The 17,209-nt window shown below is 46.8% G+C and overlaps 1 protein-coding gene across 5 annotated transcripts in view; it reads right to left on the bottom strand.

Moving 5' to 3' along the window:
• The window catches only part of MYOF (myoferlin), a 121,807-nt gene that overhangs the window by 2,777 nt on the left and 101,821 nt on the right, over window positions 1-17,209 (bottom strand). For all 5 annotated transcript variants that reach the window (XM_019484240.2, XM_006276618.4, XM_019484241.2 and 2 more), the window contains 9 exons: window positions 13,652-13,807; window positions 13,406-13,497; window positions 10,469-10,639; window positions 7,699-7,847; window positions 7,421-7,560; window positions 5,768-5,856; window positions 5,582-5,677; window positions 1,641-1,782; window positions 1,134-1,233 (listed from right to left, as the gene is read on the bottom strand). In XM_019484240.2, the coding sequence (XP_019339785.1) occupies window positions 1,134-1,233; window positions 1,641-1,782; window positions 5,582-5,677; window positions 5,768-5,856; window positions 7,421-7,560; window positions 7,699-7,847; window positions 10,469-10,639; window positions 13,406-13,497; window positions 13,652-13,807 (1,135 nt within the window). The remainder of the gene's footprint in view (window positions 1-1,133; window positions 1,234-1,640; window positions 1,783-5,581; window positions 5,678-5,767; window positions 5,857-7,420; window positions 7,561-7,698; window positions 7,848-10,468; window positions 10,640-13,405; window positions 13,498-13,651; window positions 13,808-17,209) is intronic.

The raw sequence follows: 17,209 nt of genomic DNA, 5'->3' as shown, positions 1-17,209 counted from the left end.
TGTCTTCCACTGTCAAACATGGGCATATTTTGGAAGTTCTCATTATAAGCCATGTAGAAGAATAGCAAGAACTCCACTTATTAGAAATAAAATACACTGAAAGATACATTTGTATATCTAGAAAGAAGCTGCATGTATCTAAACTCATCCTGTTAATCTTGAACTGATGCTGTCAATAAAATTCACTGAGCAAAATTCTCTTCTCAGTTTTCCCAGTACAACCTCAGTGACTTTTAACTGAGAGCAGAATTTGCCCACTGTAAGTAAAATAGTTAAAGAAAAAATATATTACATAAAGCAACATTATGCACACAATTTTATATAATGATATGATTTACCCATTTTTAAGCCACCAATCTTTAGCTGTGTATTCAGCTTCTTGTAGCTGTTTGCTACCCCATGCAAGCTGGAGGCCAGCTCTGATCAGAACAGGAGCGATGTAGCAGATTCCAAGGAGCTATAAAATGCTTTTGTATAACACCTGACCTGTGTTCTGTGTCATCCAGTATCTGCCTTCAAGGCCAATATTAAAGATAGATTCAAGATAGATTTGAGATGTGTCAAAAAGTTACCATGAGGTAAACGGGAGTGGGAATCTGCCAATCATCAGCTTCCTGGATGCATTCTCTTACCCAGTGGGAAAGGAAAACTAATTTGTGGTAAACTACCTTTTTGTCATTAGACGCAAAGCTGCTATGAGATAGCTTTCCTTTACTGTGGAGTAAGAGTGTGCACACAGGTAGTTACTGTGGAGCAGCTGATGCATGGTAAATCACTAGCCTCTTTTATAATGTAGTAACTTGTGTGCCCATTCCACAAGGAAGGCCAGCATACTATGCTCATCAAAAAAGGGGGTTACTTTTTCTCAATATTTTAAATAGTTTGGTGACATACTAACACCAAGATACAGGATTCTAAGAAAGACAGTTTTAGTCAATTCCTTACTACTGTAGTTTTTGCATAGTATTCTAAAGGCTTGGTTATACAGAGATAATTAATTCATATTAATGAATTAAGCTGCGCATGCAAAGTGGATTAGTTAAATTGTATCACCTTCTCTGTAGATACTCATTCATTCATTTTATGATCTCTTACATTCCAACAATAATAGTTCTTAAAACTGAAAATCATACCCAAATAGTCATCCAAGGAGAACTTGTCATTATCCCATATCTGAATAATTAGCTTGGGTGGGATTCTGAATTCTGTATTGTCAAGACTCCAAAAATGTTCCTAAGAGAAGAAAAATATCAGTTAAACACATTTTAAAGTATTGCACATTTGAAAATGCAAGGCAGCCTTTTCCTGTCACTGGTGAATTCCTACAAGTGAATTTAAAGATCCAATCATGCCCTCCATAATAATAGAAAATTTATTTCAATCTAGAAAGTGACATCTCTGTAACAAAGAACAGAATTAAACCCAGTGAGACTGAAGGAGATTGTTTGAGTGAGCATTGAATTAGGCCAAAAACTATGCACATAACTCAATTCTGCTTGCAAATATGCACATACAACTGTATGGATTTTAATGGACAAGGTGAAAGGTAGCTTAAAATGCCTCCTTATAGGTTAACAGAGAAAATATAAACAAGATTAATCATTACCTTACTTGTGTGTGAAACCTTTACAGAAGCTCACCTTTTTAGAAATAGTACAGAGTTGCTCAGCTGGAAAGTAGTCAAAAGGAAAAACAAATCTCCAGTTAAAATTCCCTTCACCATCCAGTGACCTGTAATGCACATCTGTTTTCTGCTTATTTTCTTCATTGCCAGGCATCCATCTGAAAGTAAGGTGCAAATGAATGTCAGTGTGTACAGCTAACAAAAATTGTGCTTGTATCTGTTGCAACAGTGTAACGCAGTGATTACAGACATGAGGTGTAAGATTTATACCATGAGGCACTTGAGATGGATAAGCAGCTACTTAATAGGGCTGTGCAAAATTTTGCTGGCCATTTTGTTTCAACTCTGTTTCAAGTCATGTTGAGCCCGAAACAGTGAAATCGAAACAAAACCAAGAGCTTTGAAACAGCCTTGAAACAAAACAAGGCTAGTCGAAATGTTTCGAAGCAGCTAGCGGACAGGTGGTGGGAGACAGGGGAGAACCAGGGCTGTGCACCCAGCAGCTCCAGGCTCAGCCAGGCAGGGAGCACAGCCCTGGCTCTCTCCGCCTCCCGTGGCTGGGGTGCGGGAAGCCAATCACAGCGCTGGGGAAAGGGACTGAGCCCCAGCTCAGTTCCCCTCCCCAGTGCTGCAATCAGACTGGAGAAGGGAACTGAGCCAGAGCACTCAGTTTCCACCCCCAGCCTGACAATCAGACTGGGGAAACAAACTCAGCCCAGCTGGGCTGACTTCCTTTCCCTAGCCAGATCTAGCGCTGGGAAGGGGAACTGAGCAATCGGGCTCAGTTCCCTTCCCCAGTCCCAGGTGGCAGCACCGGCTTCCCTTCCTCATCTGGCAGGCAGATCGGGGGCTATCAGCCCCAGGAGGATGGGTGAAATGGAACAGCTGTTTCAACTCAAAATGAAATTTGAAACAAAACGCTGTTCCGTCCAAACCTCGAAACTCAAGGAACAGTGCCATTTTGCACAGCCCTAATACTTAAGCCCATGTTTGGTATGGTTCGTTCCAGCAACATAAAAAGGGGCCTGGGAAATACTGCACCAAACTGATGATCAATGTCACCCAGTACCTTATTAGCAGGGATCTTGGTTTTCTCTGTTTAAAAATCCCCAAATTTTCTGATTAAAAAACCCCAAATCCTTTTTTTTCCACAATTAAAATGAAACACCACTCCATATATTGGTATCCATTGAACACAATGTTTTATTGCTCTGAAATTGTAAATATATCAATCTGGAAGCCTACCAATGCCTCAATCATTATAATAAAATTAATTCTATACACTTATATATTTTGACATTTGATTTTGGTTTCTTTTTATCATGCAAAATCAGAGCTCCCCCAGCCCCCTTCGCTCAGCGGGATGTGGATCCAGCTGTGGCTATCCCTCACACTGTTTTGTGGTGCCAAATAGCTGTTTTATGTGGGTGCCCTGCCCCTGCCCATGCTGTTGCCCCTCACTACCAACTCACAGCCCCCCAGCCCTGCCAGTAACCCTCACTCCTGACCCACAGCCTAGGGTAACCACCCATCCCTAATTGGGTGGGACAGTCCCAGAATGGAAAACTCAACTCCCAGTCGTAGACTGCATGACTCCAGAACAGTGTTTGTCCAAGATTCGCAGTGTCATGCAGGGATCTGTGGAAAATGGCAGTGGTTTCTTTTTGCAGGCGGGCAGTGTTCTAGCCTGCAAGGGGCTGCTTGAGCCTACTGGGCGTGGGGTGCAGGGAGTGCCACAAGCATGTGTGCACAGGCGTACATGCACATGGCTGGGAATACAGCCAGGCAGTGTGGAAAGCAGCTCCCTGCAGGTAAGTCTATGGGGGGGAAAGGGCATGGCAGGGAGGAGGGGGCAGATTGAGGCGCCCATGGTGAGGAAGAGAGTGCAGCAGGAGCTTGGGATGGTGCCCAGCCAGGGCAATGTGTGGAGCAGGACAGAGCCACAGGTGGCTCATCCAAGGAGCATATGGGGGGGGGGGAGGGAAGGTGACTCCCTGCCACTGCACTCACCCCCTGGGGAGGAATGGGGGGCATGTGCCCCCCGATTTGTGTGCAGGGCAGAGGCAGATGCACGCTGCCCACTGTGGGCTTGGGACTCCCTGCCCTGCTGCCCTTCCTCCAGGAGCCCCATCCCACCACGACAACCCATATCCTGGCTGCCCAGCAGCAGGGGAGGTGGCAGCATGGAGTTGGGCTCCCTGCTGCTGCTGGGTGGGCAGGGGGCATGGTGGTGGTGGTGGGTGGTGGTGTGGGGCTCCTAGCAGAAGGGCAGCAGGGCAGGGAGCCCTAACTCCCAGCAGGCAGCTTGCATCTGCCTCTGTCCTCAAGCCATGCTGCCAGTGGAGGCAGTAAGGAGGAGGCAGGCATGTGTCCCACCTTTATATTTTAAAAAGGTGATCACCCTACCACGTCCCCTGGTCCTGCCAGTGCCTCTCACTCCCAACCCACAGACTCTTGGCCCTGCTGGTGCCCCTCACTCCTGACACACAGCACCTGGCTCTACCAGTACCCCTCACTCCCAACCCACAGCCCCCTGCCTTGCCGATTTCCCTCACTCCTGACCTGCAAACCCCTTGTCTGCCCCTGCCCTGCCAGCAAGGGTCCTCAGCTGCCCCTCACACAGACTCACAGGATGGTGCTCTGTGGGGATGCAGTGGGGGATGCCCTCCAGCATGAGATGCATGCAACACTCCTCATGCGGAAGCACAGGTAGCAGTTGGGGCACCACATGCTGCCCCATGCCTCCAGCTGGGGCTGTGGCTGCAGTGCAGTGGGGAGAACTAGTGCCACGTTCCACAGAGGCAGCATTAGTCCAACCATGGCTCTGGCCCAGGCCATGCTATGGGCAGCAGGAAGAGGGTGAGGGGCTCCCGGCAGTCTCTGTCCCACCTGGGCTGGAGTGCAGTGGCTGTGGCTGCAGCATGTGCAGGTGGCAATGGAATGAGTTTGGCCCTGGTGTCGACTACAGAAGGAGGAGGGGACTCCTGTGGCACCTCCTGCCCCAGGCTGGGGCTCCCATGCTGTGCCAGGCAGCATGGTCATGGCCTTCCCTAGTTCCACACCCTCCACCTCAGCCATCCCACCTCTACCCCTGCCCGTTAGAGCATGGGCCTTGGCCCCTGGCACTGCTGGCCTGGCCACGCAGCTCCCCACCACCCCCTAAAGGCCCCCCCACCTCCTTCCCCCACTGGAGGGGCAGGTGCCTCCAGGCTGGCCCCACTGGCAACAATGTGGAGCTGAGCTTGCCAGTGGTATGGAATGCTGCCTCAGACCCCCCCACCTGCCCTAGAGACCAGACTCCTTTCCCAACACTGGTAGGCACCTGCCCACACCCCCTCTACACACACACATATGACCCACACAGCCCCCCGGACAGTCCACAAGCCCTGCCCCTCCAACCTCCCTGCCTCCCACAGACTTCCTTGTATCCAGTTGCCACAGCTGCTCCCACCACCCTGCCTGGCTGTATGCCGGCCACATGTGTGCACACACACATGCATATGGCACCCCCTGCCTCCAACTCCCCTCCTCTCACCCAAAGCAGCCCCTCGATGGCTAGAAGGCTGCCAGCCTGCAGGGGGAACCTCACAGTTTCCTGCATTTTTCTTCTTTAAAGGGGAACATCCGTGTAAAATCCATGTTTTTCCATGGTGAACAGAAAACCCAAATCCCTGCTTATTAGTGACTGGCTTAAGCTATGAAGTCTATATAGCCTAATATTTTTCTGCATTGAATCTAATGTAACTGTGGCTATTTTAATTATTCATATAAATAATTTGGCCCTTTGTAAATCTTCGTAAGTACTTAGCTTCAATGACAACTTGCGGCAGTGAATTATACTTACATGATGGTTTACCACTGTATTTCAGAGTACACATTGAAATGAGACTTAAGTAATTTGAAGCACTCATTTAACACCTCACTTAAGCAAGTCAGAGGTTGGTTGTTTACTCTTACCCTTTCACATAGATGTCACTCATTTCTTCCCCTGTGATACTTCTTTCATCTAGCACAACATCTTTGGTGTTCCAAATAATTACCCGCAGGATGTACCTGAGGGAGGAGAGGATTGGGGAAAGAATGAATTGGCCATGTCCATACAATGAAGCTATGTGCAGCATGCCAACATGTATAGCTACTCACTTCTTTGCTTTGCGGGGAGTGATGTTGAAGGGTGGGCCAGGAGGTCCCAAGCTTTTGGGAAAAACATCTACCCACATCTGAATCTTTCCCTGTGTCAATGAAAAAGTCAAATAAGGTATTTTGTTTGGCACGTTAATTTATGACTGAATGCCAGGGGCCTGCAGTAGGCTGTCCAAAGCCTTAAATCAGGGGTCAGCAGCCTTTGCTAGCATGAGTCAAAGCTTAGGATGTGGCCATTGCTGCATGCTGGAAGTCTGACCCCTGCCTTAATTGGTGCTCAGAAGCCACTGAGTACATCTTGAACTGATTGTAGCCACAGTCTCAGGTCCAGTTCTCTTCCGCTAAAGCCACATGCTCTGGGGGCATTTTTACACATGCTCTGGGGGAGGGGGGTGGGGACACTTTAATTAGACTGGCTCCAAAAGCCAGTCTAATTAAAGCGCCCACAATGTCTCATGTATCAGCATCCCCATGCTTCAAAATGGTGGTGGGGGTGCTTTAACTAAAGCTTGTTTGATCGACAGGCTTTGGTTACAGCACCCCCACTGCCATTTTGAAGTGCGGAGATGCTGATACACAAGACAGAGGCTGGCTGGTACATGCTAATTAGCATGCACCAGCAGACTCAGTTAATCAAGCGTGCTCTGATGCATTTTAATTACAGCATGTTGGAGCAGCCTCCCAGGACATTTACAGGTACCCAAAATTCTTAACAAACCTAATGGGAACAAGGCTGGGCCCTCAATTCGAACGCATTTTGAAAATCAAAGGAACCGCGCTTGAGAACAAAGGTATCTAGATACCCAACTTCTATTGAAATCAGTGGAAGTTATGTGCCTACATATCTCTGAAGCTCTGCACCCAAATTCCTGCTCTGTTTTAGGATATTATGTGATTGCACAAGTGTACCTGATACTTGGCAGTGGGTGACCTGGATTACATGGGCAACATGTCTTTTCCCTAGAAGACCATCTTAGTTAGATGAGGTCATCCTCCTGATTTGTTCTAAAATGGCCAAAATGTGACCACAGTAGACTGTACTCTGTTTCCACTGAAAATTTATTTCGTTATTAACAAACTCCTTCACCATAAGAAGCCATTATTTTCTGCAGTGCTTCTCATAGATACTTTTCTGGCAGATGTTGAGCACTGTAAAAACCATCTATTTATATTTAGTGAATGTTGGGCTGTAAGAACTATATTCAGCCCTCTGGCACAGGTCACCCTCCTACATATAGGAAGTACTGCTGAGAGAAGCTATCAGATGTTGGTAGTGATAGACTACTCTGGGGGTTTCTCTGGGGCAGGACAGCTTTAGTGGCTTAGAGGGGCTCTGTGAGAAACAAAGTTTGAGTTCAATCAGTACATTCCACCCTCCTTTTACAAGTACCCAATGAAAAACATAGACATGTATTTAGGAAATACCCTCTCCTTGTGGCTTTGCTAACTGTTCCCCTGGCCTCTTCCATGTCTCCATCCAGGGTACTTAACAGTAGAATTAAACTGCATTTATGTAACCTCTCAATGTGAGCTTGATCTAGAGTCTGGATGCCACCATTCTGTTGTGCTACCCTTTTCCCTTCACTGATTTCCAGTTATAAATCAGTGCACTAAGTTTCTGTATTTCAGAAATCAAAAGCCAGTTTGTAGCACCTGGGTGATGTTGGGCTGGAAGGTGCTGTACAAGGTCCTTGTTTCCACGTGTTCAGGTACCAAGCCCTGAGTTCTAAGGATATGAAGCGCTAGACGCTCATCACTTGGCCCTAGATGCTGGTGCAGTTTTTTGTTAGCCTCTGAAATGAAAAGAATGGTAAGAAGGCAGAAATACATGTATACAATAGTCTACATTTGTCCTTCTAAAAAACCAAACAACTATATCAATGTGTAGATTTACTAAAAAGTTAACATGCACTAAGTGGTGACATGCTCACCAAATTCATCCAAGGTGTAGTCTTGCCCTCCATAAGTAATCCTGCTACCGTTTTCTGAGTGGACAGGAGGAGGGTAACCTTTAAACCTGGCTGTGTTCTGCAGCAGTTGAGTTGGTTTCTGTTGATCTCGCCAGTTATTTACACCTGAACTTTTAGGGAACAAGCAAATCTCACAATTAGTCCTCAACATGTAGAGATACATTTAATATTTATTAGCAAAATCATTGGTAGCACTATGCCCTATTTGGCTACTGACACTGCTAGATGGGTCTGGGTTTTCTAAAGGTAAAAGTCCATTTAAGGTCAATTAAAACTATTCAATGTGTATATATTTTTTATGCATCAAACTTTTAAGCCCTGAATTTTCAAATTAGGGATGAGGGAAGTCATTTATGGGAATTTCATCTTATTGAAAAAATACTTTCCTGTTTATTTTCCTGTGCATGTCAGAGAATTTTTCTTGTCCACTTCCAGGTCTGCCATTGAGCGCACAGGGGATCCCACTGTACACCCCCGGGCTCAGCAATCGACTGTGGGGGGACCCCAGGTGCCCCCCAGACCCAGGAGGCACCAGTCACCGAGCTGGAGGGCAGGAAGGGGTCCCCTGCATGCTCCACGGCGGACCTGGAAGTGGACTGGAAGTACTTCTGGTCCACTTCCGGTTTCGCTGTTGACCCCCTCTCCCCCTGCCCCCCCATCTGCCCCAACATCTCAACATTCATGAGGTACACCTGGTACCTCAAGGTACATATAAAAAACATATAAAGCTGTGTCCATGGCCAAATCATCGAATCTCGCCGAATCGATTTGGAGGCATCCAATTCAATTCGGAGAGATGAAAGAGTCTCCTGATTCGATTCAGATTCAGCCGCCAAATCCGGTTGCATCTCCCCCGAATTGAATCAGTGGCTGAAGCTTCACATAGCCCTTCTGACTATATGAGATCCTGAGGCTGCTGCAGCATGCTAATTAGCACACTCCATCAGACTTAATTAATCAATTAATCTGATGTGCTGTAATTAGAGTGTGTTGAAGCAGGTGTCCTGCATGTCTACAGGCACCCTATGTTAGCTATGCTTCCTCTGTGTGTGTGAGCAGTACACTAATCAATAAAAAAAGTGCCTCATCAGAAGAAGCATCTATCTAAAAGTTTGAAGTAATATTATACATGATGTACCAGCATACCAACCAGGCAGGTGATGCCATAGCATTTTTTTTTATAGTCAAATGCCAGTGAAGAGAACTGTTTTTGTTTCAGTGGTTAGAGACTAGACCTGTGCAAAGCGGCTAGTATTCACTTCAGATTTGGATTCAGCCAATTCAGGGGATAGTGATTTGATTCGGTGATTCGAATCACTGTCCTGTATCTATCTGGCCAAATCACCAAGGTCCATCCCACACCCGCTCTCCCAGCCTGGGCAATGGCTGCCCTGCCTGCCTCAGCTCCCAACACTTTGACTCACTAGGTACTGCCAGGCAGGGGGGCAATCCCCGCTGCCCCCCACTGCCTCATGCTGCATGGAGGGATCCGCCACGAGCTCCCCACCCACTCCCCCAGCCCACACCCCCTGCCCACGCACCCCATTTCCATAATGCTCCACATGGACCTGAGCCCCACCTGGGCAGCCCGCACCTGCACTCCTCCCAGCCCCAGCTCCAGCCAGCGTGTGGCTTCTGGCAGGGCTGTTTGCAGTGCAGCTGCAGCCACCCAGATGCTCCTCTTCTCCTCTCACCTCCAGCGAGAGCTGCTGGGCTGAAGCTGCACCCCACACACACACCTGGCGGGAGTAGCGCAGCAGGGGGCAGGAGTGGGAGAAGGAGTGGAGGCAAGGGGAGCACAGCATCACCTGGCCATTCTGCTCCCCTCGCCTCCATCTGTGGCTCCTGCTGCAACATGCCACACCATGCATCTCCAGGTGGGTGGGTGGGGGGAAGGCTCCCCGCCCACTCCCCCCGCCCACACCCCCTGCCCACGCACCCCAGCTCCAGCCCTTTAAGAGAAGAAAAAAAACCCAAAACCCACCAGACTCACCGGTTCCTGCCTGGGGATGGGCAATCCCCGCTGCCCACCACTGCCCCATGTCACATGGGGGGCTCTTCCACGAGCCCTCCCTTCCCCCCAAAGCCCTGAGGCCACTGCAGGAGCCGGTACATCTGGGGTTTTTTTTTGTGGGGGGGTGATTCTTAAAGGGCTGGAGCTAGGGCAGGTGGGGCAGCCATAGAGGGGCTGGGGGAGCAGGCAGAGGTCAGGGGGCTTGTGGCAGAGCCCTTATGCAGTGGGGATCACCCCCCCCACCCGGCAGCACCCGGTGAATTTGGGCTTTTTTTGAAGCACCAGGAGCTGGGGTGGGCGGGGCAGCCATGGGGGGTGCTGGGGGAGTGGGCAGGAGTTGGGGAAGGCTGGGGGAGCAGGCAGGGAATGGGGCCTGGCAGGGGTGCCCTCATGGCCCCTCCCTACTCCTCCAGCCCCTCCTCCCTTGCCCCCTACTTACCAGATCCGGGTCCAGCTCCAGCTCCCTGCTGCAGCGGGCAGGGACTGCCTGAATTGTCGGAGCTCTCCGAATCTTTTCTGAATTGATTCGGAGCACTTCAAATTGATTTGAACCTTTTAATTAGTAATTAGTCCCCCATTTGATTCAGATTCGGAGATTCGGCCACCGAATTGGGCCAGATCTCCTCTGAAACAAATCAGCACCCAAAGCTTTGCACAGCCGTATTAGGGACCACATCTTACTGATACAATGTTGGAAAATATAAAAAGATGACTTACATGCAATACTGCTGTGGTATGCCACAATGGGACCCGTACCGAGAGAGAAACCTATTCTCAAGATCAATGGTGGTTTCACCAACTTTTTCATCACGAGTCAACATATCATAGTCGTAGACTGAAATTTTCAGATCCTTTTCTTGAGGCAAGAAGCAGCTGAGTTCATACATTCTAAAAGAACAAGTCCTCAGTTAACATTAATGTTTGTAAAAGTTAATTCCTCAGAAACAGTTATTTGTAAGAAATATATAGATACTCTCCAAACTAATGCTGTTATGGATTGTACCTGCACACATTTACAGGGGTTTTTAGGACCAATGTGAATTTTTTAGGACTAATGTACTGCCTGAATCAGGAACATATTGTCAGATGTACAATGATTATTGTATTTGTACAGTAAATTGGACATGTGTACAATGTTCAACAAATAATTGTGAAAGTGGCCAAAATGCCATTTCAGGACCTGAAGAATGCTTGCATTTGGAAAAAAAAATCAATTAATCTTCCATGTTCATGTTATTGTATTGTCTCTATGTTGACCTTTTGCATGCAGACTCACTTAGTGTCAGAGGCATGTTGCATACAACCCTGTAATGCTAAAGGCAAACGTGCAGCAACAAAAGGCAGCCATTCAAAAGTGGAATTTAACTCAGATATTTCAGTTGTAAGAGATGGCAGTGCAAAGTGCGATTTATTTTATTTTATTTTTTTGCTAAATATCATCTTGATGTTCTGATGCAATATTTTCATATTTCACATCTGATAACACTGGCTGGGACAGGGACAACAGCTTGCATGGGGCTTGACAGCTACCCTGGAAAATTAATGACTGCTACTACCTACTTTTTTCAATGAGTTGAAATGTTATGCTTTCTGGATTAGACTGCCCCAGCTCTAACTGTGATGATTGTTCTGAGATCCCTCTTTGTACAATTTGGAGTTCTATGTTATACAAATGTCAACATTTAGCAGGTCCTTCCAAGAATAAAATACACTGTTTTCATAACACACACTTTTTGGGAGGCTGGAGAAAGCTGTATAGAATTATAATAAAGATTATAAAGAAAATTCACAAGAGATGTGGATGTCAATTAGCAAGTCACAATCACTTCTATATACAGTCTCAGAAACTCAAAATATGCATATGTAAGTGCCTAAAATCAGGAATCATATTCATAAAGCATAAAGCCCGAAGACAATAACTTCTTATATAACAGAGGCTGCTGGACTTCCCTAAATTAATTATTTGAACTACAGCATCTTTCAGAAAAACATTTGAACTTAATTTAAAATCTCCAGTGATGGAGCATCCATTACAACCTTTGGTCAGTTGGTGCAATAATTATTTAACCTCAATTTAAAAACTGGCATTTCATTTCTAGTCCAAATTTGGTTAGCATCAACTTCCACATTTGGATCTTGTATCTTTGTCTACTAAACTGAAGAGGCTATCACCAAAGTTTGGCTCCTCATGTTATGTACAGACAGAGATCCAGTTGCCCATTATCTTTGCCACTAATAAGCCAAACAGAGAGGCTGGAGTCTTTTTTCATAAGGCATGTTTTCCAGATCTTTAATTATTCTCATGGCTTGCTAGCTCCTTTGCAGTTTATCAAAATCATTCTTTAACTGTGGACATTAGAATTGGACATCATATTTTCCAGGGCACTGTTCATCACTGCATATTTTGGGCATGGTTTCTAAGACTAAGTACAGACAGTCAAAAAGCCGGAGGCTGAATCAATTAAATGTTCACAGGTAAGTCTAAAATGCATAGATTAAACCAATAAGCCAGTGAACACATTCACTTTTGATTCCACAAATGCAGCCACATGCCTGCAGTGGACCAGAGCCAGAGCATGTCTCCCTGCTGGCTGGAGCAGACAGCTTGGGCCCTGTGAGGGGGGAAGGGTTGCAGTGGAGGTGCAAAGCATCCTGGGGTGCTGGGGGACTGGAGTTAACTTGAATCTGGAGGGGATCTGGGACAGAAGTTCAATAAACCAGTTTAACCTAAATGAGTTAAGTCTGATACTACACTCATCCATGTTTATCTTAAACCACTTTGGCCATTTTGACAGCAATTTATATACACTGAACTTCTGTTGTGTTACAGATGTGAATCGGTTTCTGATCACTTATACCAGTTTATGTGTAATTTCTGTCCCCAGTCTTAGACTATAAAGTGTTTCACTGTACATGTAAAGTGTGCTTTGCTAATTTACATCTATATCTCTTGTGAATTTTCTGTATATTCTTTATTATAATTGTATACAAGGAGGGTGGACTCTATGTTTGGGAGTATGTCTTCCAGTCTTTCTTTAACTGCGGACTAGAACTAGACACAGTGCCAAATATGAAGGTGACATAACCTTTCTATTCCTACTTGATATTTCCCTGTCTCTGTATCTAAAAACAGATAGAAATATATTTGTCTCTATCTCCAAAGACAGCACTAGCTTTCAGGCCACAGGATCATGGTATGAGCTCATGTTCAGTTGATTATCTGGCACGGTTCCCAGAGCATCTTTCGGAACCACAGCTCCCAGGCAGATAGTCCATCATCCTTGCTTCCTAAAAATAACTTTGTATTTACCTATATTATTACTGTTTGACCACACCCAGCTTACAAAGTGATACAGGTTGCTCTGTACCAGTGATCTGCTTTCTAAATTCACAGAGATGCTGGGCACATTATGATTCCATATGTTTCAAAGATAGAGAGAAAAGAGATCATCGCTTTATTACAGCGTTTTGCCACTTTATACAACTTAGTCCAGCACACAATTGTGAATATGTTACAGATTTTAAAATACATATAACATTAGATGAGCAGAGTCTGCAGCTGCTGGTATACAGTTAACATGATGATGATAATAACATGGGAGAAAACTATGAACAAATCTAGAACAGATAGAAAAGACTAGAAAAATTATTTACCTGCCAAAAATTGGGTTGAGAGTATTGGGTACATAATGATCTCTGTCTTCAACCACCTTTTTACCTAAGGATATTTTTATATAAGGATCACACTGTTTGGAAACAAGATAGGAAACAATACTGGTAAGTAATTTAACATGAATTTCATCGACTAACTTTGATTGACATATCATTCTTTTTAGTGTGACAATTTATCATGATGTCACTACTTTTTAAAGTAAAGATCATAAAAGTAAAAATTCTCACCAGCCCATTGTTGTCCTGGGGTTGGAGATCCAAGGCTCTAACAATGTAAATTCGTACAATACATTCCTGAGGTCCACTGTCTGGTAACTCACGGAACTGACGAGGAGGAGCTGGTATAGTAGGGTCATCTGGTAATGGGTAGATTTTAAAGGAGCCCTAAAAAGAATATGTGAAAGGACTGAACAAACTGAGACAGAAGGTACTCACTGCTAGATTTTTGTTCTCTCTTTTCTACCTAAAGTAGGTTCATATTACAAATGAGCATCAGAATCACAGACTGGCCTCTTAGAGTGAACTGGAATATTTACACTGACTTCACTGGGCTTTGGACCAAACACACCATGTACGTAGGCAAAGGTCCTCAGCTGTTTTAAACTAATGTAGCTCCTCCAGTTTCAACAGAGTTGTGCCACCAAGCTAAGATCTGGTTTAGCATATTTATGCTTGTTGGCTCATTCCAAAGGCTTATCTTTACATTTCCAGGTTTAAAATCTATGGACATAATCTTGAATAGAGTAAAAATGGAGCTCATCAGCCTCCCTGGATTCTGCTCCCTAAGAGCACTATACTGAAAGACTTTATAGGAAACATTCTGATTTCACTGAAGTCAGAGCATAACAAAGCTGTGGTTCTGCACGGGGGAGTGACACAGCAAGCTTCCAATTGCAGGGGTAATTTTGCACCTATCTGCATACCCCCTGAAAGGTGACACCCAGGACTGCTACCCTGGTTGCCCTTCTCAATTATACTGCAGATTTAAGTCAATGGGAGTGTTGTTATTAATATCAGCAAGGGCAGGATTTCACCTTACATACCTTGCCTACACTAAAACAGTGTGTACAGCTCAATGTAATTGGCCAAAATCTACTGACTTTAATGGAGCTGAACTGATTTATGCTAGTTGAGGAAACAGCAAAATCTTTTTTGACGGTAATTTAAACATTCTTTTCAATGGTACAGCAGAGTTTCATAGTTTCATAGTTGGTACAATCATAAGGGGCCTGAGCAGATCAAGTCTGACCCTCTGCCATGGCAGGAAAGAGTACTAGGGTCAAATGACCCCTGCAAGGTGTTCATCCAGCCTCCTTTTAAAGACCCCCAGGGTAGGAGCCAGCACCACTTCTCTTGGAAGTTGGTTCCAGATCCTAGCCGCCCTGACAGTGAAGTAGTGCCTCCTGATAGCTAGCCTGAATCTACCCTCTGCCAACTTGTGACCATTATTTTTTGTCACTCCTGAGAGTGCTCAGGGGAACGGGACTCCCCCAGTGCCTGTTGGTCCCTGCTGCTAGTTTGTAAATGGCCACTAGATCCCCCCTCAGCCTTCTCTTGTGGAGGCTGAACAGGTTCAAGTCCCTTAGTCTTCTCATAGGGCCTGCCCTGCTGACCTCTGATCATGCGGGTGGCCCTCCTCTGGACCCTCTCCATGTTGTCCACATCCCTCCTGAAGTGCAGCGCCCAAAACTGGACACAGTACTGGACACAGTAGTCCAACTGCAGCCTGACCAGTGTCACATAGAGGGGGAGGATCACCTCCTTGGACCTGCTTGAGATGCATCTGTGGATGTATGACAAGGTACGGTTGGCTTTCCTAACCGTGTCCCCACACTGTCGGCCCACGTTCATTTTGGCCTCAATAATGACTCCAAGATCCTTCTCTGCCTCTGCACTGATGAGAAGGGAGTTCCCCAGCCTGTAGGTATGCTGCTGGTTCTTCCTCCCCAGGTGCAGTACCCTGCACTTGTCAGTGTTGAAACCCATCCTGTTCTCATCCGCCCACCCCTGTGGCCTGTCCAGATCCGATTGCAGCCTATTCCTCCCTTCTAGCATGCCCACTTCTCCCCACATCTTAGTGTCATCTGCGAATTTGAACAGGGTGCTTTTTACCCATTTGTCCAAGTCACTGATGAAGATGTTGAACAGTGGTTAGTTGGGATTTCTATTTTTGGAGGGGGGGTATTATTTGAGCTGTTTATTTTTTAAACAGATTATTTGTATAACACACTCATAGGGTGAATTACTACACCAATAACCATTGAGATGTAATATCATATTCCTTGTGGTATGGATTTACAGAATCTTGTTTTCCAAATGAATCACCTATATCCCTATAGAAGTGAGAGATGTGCTGTGGTGCCTATAGGTGGAGGGAGAAAATATTATTGGGGAGGAAGGGCTGAGCCCGTGTGTGCACGTGCTCAGGAGGTAAATCTGTGGAGGGGAAGGAGTGGGGAGAGAAAGAAGAGGTGGAAGGAGGGCTGATTGAGGTGCCCATAGTGAGGGAGGGAGTGGGGCAGAGGCAGGGACTTGTGTGAATGGGGTCCCAGGGCCAGGGTAGGTAGTGGGATGATTGGAGCCCCAAGCAGCTCATTCAGGGGCACATGGGGGCTCCTGCCACTGCACAACCCCAGGGGAGGCACAGGGGGCATGTGCCCCCAGATTTGAGCGTGGGGTGGAGGTGAGGTGTCTGCTGCAGACTGGGCACCACACTCCACTGCTACTGCCTTGGGAGCCACAGCTTTGTGCCCCTGGGCTGTGCTGTGTCCCCACCCCGCCCAGTGGCAGCAGGCATATGGTGTCATGCAGCTCCCTCAGCAGCAGCAAAGGCAGCAGGGAGCAGAGCTCAGCCTGCAACAGCAGCCCACCTCCACCCCACACATAAATCCAGGGTGCACATGCCCTGCTGTGCCTCCCCCAGGGTGCATGCAGCAGCGGGAGGCCCCCAGTGCCCCTGGATGAACCATCTGGGCTCCGACCATCCTGTGACATGCCCCGGTGCCCTGTTCATCCCAGCCCCTACCCCACTCCCTCCCTCATTCTGGGGGCCTTGATCTGGCCCTCCGCCCCTTCACAGACTGAAACTTGCCTGCTGTGCTGGGCAGTGCTCCACATGCCAGGCTGTAAGTGTCTGAGTCTGTGCTTGCCCCTCCCCCCAGCTCTAGCCACCTGGAGCCTGCACCTGGGCTGTGCTGTGGCCCTACCCACTGCCCCATGTTTGGGTGGGGGGAGCTAAGCCCCATTAGCCCCGGCCTTTCACCGCCTATGGTGGTGCTACCCTACTGAAAATAAAGGGCCAGATCCTAAGATGTTATGGCATCATCAGCTCTCCCTCTTACATGCCTCCTTATTTAATATAAAGCACTTAAGTCAACAGAACCTCAATCTATACTGAAAGTTCATCACTTGCTTAAGTGTTTTGCTGAATAGGGATGATCAAAAGCATGGACATATGTGACTTGTTGAATTAGGGTCCCCATGGGAGTCATGGTTGTCCTGCATTTCTAAGGATCAAGGGGAACATATCTTGCACTTAACTTCTTTTCAGCAGTTTTCATGAGTGACTGGTGCCTCCTGAATTGGGGGGGCACCCACAGAAGCCGCTGACAGTGGTGGCCCTGTCGGGGGGAGGCATTAGCCCTACCGACAGCATCAGTATCGGCCATCGGGGGCACACTGGCCCCTTCAGGGGGGATGTGCACCCCCGTGCACCCCCTACCAGTCGCTTATGGCAATTTCCACTTATTTCATCATTTGCGTCAAAGTTTAATTATTTTTAATTTC

This window comes from Alligator mississippiensis, chromosome 6 (genome assembly GCF_030867095.1).
Source record: "Alligator mississippiensis isolate rAllMis1 chromosome 6, rAllMis1, whole genome shotgun sequence".
NCBI lineage: Eukaryota > Metazoa > Chordata > Crocodylia > Alligatoridae > Alligator > Alligator mississippiensis.
Note: the sequence above shows the minus strand (reverse complement) of the source record. Positions and strands in the feature narration are given on the sequence as shown.